This window comes from Teleopsis dalmanni, chromosome 1, assembly GCF_002237135.1.
Source record: "Teleopsis dalmanni isolate 2A chromosome 1, ASM223713v2, whole genome shotgun sequence".
Taxonomy (NCBI): Eukaryota; Metazoa; Arthropoda; class Insecta; order Diptera; family Diopsidae; genus Teleopsis; species Teleopsis dalmanni.
This window is the reverse complement of record NC_051846.1, coordinates 75,681,724-75,686,152: the sequence shown is the minus strand read 5'-3', so window position 1 is coordinate 75,686,152 and position 4,429 is coordinate 75,681,724. Positions and strand designations below refer to the sequence as shown.

Here is a 4,429-nt window from a genome sequence, read left to right as displayed (position 1 = left end):
CATTACATTATGTTTTTTTCCTAATTAATAGTAACATAATAAAATAATAGAAATCATAGTAATCAAAAATAAATTTAATATATTCAATAATAATAAAAAAATGTCTCGCCTCAATGATCAATGAATGAATTCATCTATTTTTATATTTGCAGCTCAAAATCTATTGATTTTTTTTTAGTTAATCGCAGAAACAAGCACACCTTAATCGTCATCGCTTTTTATGTACGTAAATTTATTGAAAGCAAAAGTAAAGCGTCATCAACAACAACAACTACGCAGGCAGCACAAGCAACTACGAAAAACACGACGCTGTGAGTAGTGCAGCATTGGCGCGCATTTTTTGTTGTTTTGAATGCTTTTAAATGCTTGTGTTTACGTTTTTACACTAAAAAAAGAATAAGAAAAAAAACTCATTTGTTGAATGTGTTTTTTGCATGCTTTAGAAAAATGTTCTCGTTAAGTTCTCGTTTTATATAGTAGAAATGTGAAACTAAATGATTATCTAGAGATTTATTTCTTATTAATTAACTTAATTAAATTGATATAGACACGCAAAAAAACAGCACAAATTATCCATTTATGGGAAAGTAAAATATTACAGATATGGCAGTTACAGGAAATTTATAGCAATGGAAGTAATTAGCGATGATATTAACAAAGATTAATAAATTATTATTTGACATATATTTTCGAAGTTCTGGTTCAATACGGAGGTATGACGACTACAATATGCTTTAAGGAAATCATCTCACAAGCTTCGACTAGCACTTGACAGACATCCAGGCAAACCTGGATGTGAGGCTAGTAAAACGATAGAAAACTGAGTGGCGCAGGTACTAAATAGTGCCTACGTTAGCTCAAAGAGGACTTAACGTCCGGATAAGCAAAAGCGAAGGACTTAAGCCGTCCGAAAGGCAACTCAGAGCCGAGGAAAATATTTCCTTTAAAATAGAATATTAATAACTTACAAAAATGCTACTCTTATTTCAAAATGACTCATGAGGGATGTTCTTGTATCTGAATTTATTTTAAAAATAAGATTCAGAAATTAAGTCTTAATACCCAAAACGAATAAGTGTGGACGGAGTATTCTGTCATAAGTATAAATGTTTGAAATCAATTATTTCAAAACCTTTTACCATTGTTTAACAATTAACGAGCTTATAAAAAATGATCATAAATACATATATATTACTTATTTCTAATAATGATACAATGTGACTGTTTTTTTCAAAACCATTTTATGAGAAAATTTTTTATAATCCGTAAAACTTAAATAGCAAAGTTAATTATAAAATTTTAAACACACAGATGAATTTATCTAAGATGTCAATTTTTTTTTATTAATTATAAAAAGCTTTCAGTTAATAGAAGTAATATAATATTGCATCAATTTTTTTTCATTTTCCAAATATTTTGGAAATAGTTCCTTAATTAATGAAATTAATCAAATACTTGCAATTTTTTTAATGAAGTTATATTGTATCGTATCATTTCTTTTTAATTTTTTGCATTTTTGAAAAATTATTGCTTGGTTTATTTTGCGATAGATACTTTGGAGTATTTGCGATAAATACAAGTTGTAATCCAGTAAGCCAATAATCATAAATAGATTCTCAGAATTATCTACATAACCTAACACTCTTTATGCGAAAAATATTTATAATATATCAATGAATTAGTATTTCAATAATTTGATGCTATAATTAAAATTTTTTTTAATAGAGAAGTTGTTGTAATTTACTACTATTTAAAAACCTTTTTAAAATCAAATTTAACAATTTTTTTTAATTAACAAAACATAAAGTAAATTTTGCACTGAACTGTGTCAACAGATTTTGAAGCAGTTATGTATATGGTAAAATATTTAATATTAGTGCTTTTATTCATCTTTAATCATCCCGTGTATAATTTTTGCACTGCAAGCGTCAGATATAGATACAGATCATATTAGAAACCAGATCTTATTACCAAAATATGATCAAAATGCCCAAAATTTTACTTAATTAAAAAATCAAATATTTTTTACTAATTTTAAAAATTAATCAAATTTGAAATATAATTTAATATTAATGATATTGTTTTACTGAAATCAGATTTTTTTGTAGCCTTTTGAAGCAAAAAAATAAAATTTTTTTTATTCAGAGTTTTGCCGTTATGTTATTCATTATTTATATTTTATGATCGGTTTTATGCCACGTATACCACTTAAGAACTCTGTTACAGGATAAATAATATCCTGTTTAATATAACATATTAAACGTTATATAATATATTTATGTTATGTGTGTTGTATAATATACAACACATATAACATAAATATATAGACTCTATAGTACGTATACGCACCGTAGTACAAAAAAGTATTATTATGTATTAAACTTGTTCGATTTTAAATGTAAAAATGAGTTAGAAAAATTTATAGAAATATATTATTCATGCATATATCATTAGACAGTTGATAAAAAATTGATTACATGTATGTAAAATAAAGTGAAAGTTTTATCGAAAGTTTCTACATAAATAATTTTTAAAAAATATGCAATAATAAAACAAAAAGTTTTATGCAAAGCTTGTTTGTTTATTATCGAAAATTGTTTCCTTTTGTTTTCTAAATTTTTTTCTCTTTATTCTAATATTTAAAAAAATTTGTGCATATTTTGCATTCCACGTTTTTTGAATAACTTTATTTATACAATTTTTTATATAAGCAAAAAAATCAATTATTTATGATATTATTTTTCTTTTAGAATGGGCTCATTCAATGCGGCGCCAAAAATAAATAACATAGACTCTCAGGATGACGGACTCGAAATACCCAAAGGTCTAACCACAAATGATCTGCTACAATATGTGAAACATTTACGTGGTGAAAATCAACACCAATTGCTTTCCAGATATTTCCTAAAGCCATCGCTGACAGTGATGTCCAATGATATTACTGACGGTTTCAGTTGCTTAAAATTAAATTCAGTTTCCAGAGGTAAAAGAAAAAAGAAACTTATTTTCTAATTCGCGAAAAAATATAAAAAATTGCATAAATCATGAGACAAATATTTTCTAAAATTTGAAAGCCAAAATAAAATTTGTTAATCAAATTTATGTTTGCTTTCTTCAACAGTTTGCAGTGCTCCCATATCATCGCCAAATCATATACGTCTGTTCCAGTGGAATATATTATCACAATGTAAGTAACAAAACAGGATATGTAAATTATGCAATAGCATTAATTAATCCTTAAATATTTTTGAAATTTTAGCACTTGGTCAGAATAACGATGGCTTTGTTTGTTGTCCGGATGATGCCTTAACTTGGGATCATCGCAAATTTCTCATCATACAGGAGATTCTACAAAATAATCCGGATATAATTTGTCTACAAGAGGTTGATCATTTTAAGTTCCTGCAAAATATTTTGGGCACACAAAACTATGAAGGCATTTTCTATCCCAAACCCGATTCACCTTGTCTGTATATCGAAGAGAACAATGGACCAGATGGTTGTGCTATATTCTACAACCGTGATAAATTCGATTTGGTTAATTTTGATACTCGCATTCTGGAAGTTTGGCGTGTGCAAAGCAATCAAGTAGCCATCGCTGCTAATCTATCTATCAAGGCAACGGGCATGGAGGTTTGTGTTTGCACCACTCATCTGAAAGCACGGCATGGTTCATTGCTAGCGAAGCTACGCAACGAACAGGGACGGGACTTGTTGCGCTTCGCAAAACAATTCGCCGATGAACGACCAGTGTTACTATGCGGCGACTTTAATGCGGAACCAATTGAACCAGTTTACTCAACAATGTTGAACTCAGATCACCTTAATTTATCAAGCGCATATGCGGATATCAAAATTGAAGCTGAAAATTTTACAAATGACCAAAATGAGGCAGTAGATATATATGATAAAGTACAAAATTCCATGCAACATGAACCACCATACACTACCTGGAAAATACGCGAGGATGGCGAGGAATGCCATACCATTGACTATGTCTTTTATTCAAAGGATAAATTTAAAGTAATTATTCATTTAAATTTTTCGTTATTGTAAAAATAATTTAAATAAATTTATATTTTTAGGTTAAAAACTGCTTGGAATTTCCACAAGGTGAAGAAATTGGCAAGAATCGCACGCCCTGCTATCAGTATCCATCAGATCACTTCTCGTTGATATGTGATTTTGAATTTCTTAATAACGAAGAGCTTAAAAATAAAATACAGTGAGATTTTACAGGGTTGTAGGGAGTAGTTGCACAATTCTATTGTAATTCCGCTGGTATTCACAGATTCAATTTATAAATTGTGATATTAGTTGTTAGCTATATTTTTAGATTTTTAGTTTTGACGATTTTTTAATACAGGAACACAAAATAAACTTTATAAAAACTATTTTGACTTATTATAATAAAGAAACTCTTGCATGG

At 28.2% G+C, this 4,429-nt stretch overlaps 1 protein-coding gene across 1 annotated transcript; it reads left to right on the top strand.

Annotated features, from left to right (window-relative positions):
• The first annotated feature begins 170 nt into the window (after nt 1-170).
• Nucleotides 171-4,419, top strand: LOC119672624 (nocturnin-like). Its single transcript, XM_038083723.1, has 5 exons — nt 171-311; nt 2,751-2,983; nt 3,122-3,187; nt 3,260-4,023; nt 4,086-4,419. The coding sequence occupies exons 2-5, from the start codon at nt 2,752-2,754 to the stop codon at nt 4,227-4,229; spliced, it is 1,206 nt and encodes a 401-aa protein (XP_037939651.1). The 5' UTR covers nt 171-311; nt 2,751; the 3' UTR covers nt 4,230-4,419.
• The last annotated feature ends 10 nt before the right edge of the window (nt 4,420-4,429 follow it).

Coding starts and splice junctions, on each gene's coding strand:
- LOC119672624 (XM_038083723.1), top strand. CDS start 2,752: ATGGGCTCATTCAATGCGGCGCCAAAAATAAATAACATAGACTCTCAG. Junction 2,984..3,121: donor ATTAAATTCAGTTTCCAGAG/GTAAAAGAAAAA, acceptor TTTCTTCAACAG/TTTGCAGTGCTCCCATATCA. Junction 3,188..3,259: donor GTGGAATATATTATCACAAT/GTAAGTAACAAA, acceptor TTGAAATTTTAG/CACTTGGTCAGAATAACGAT.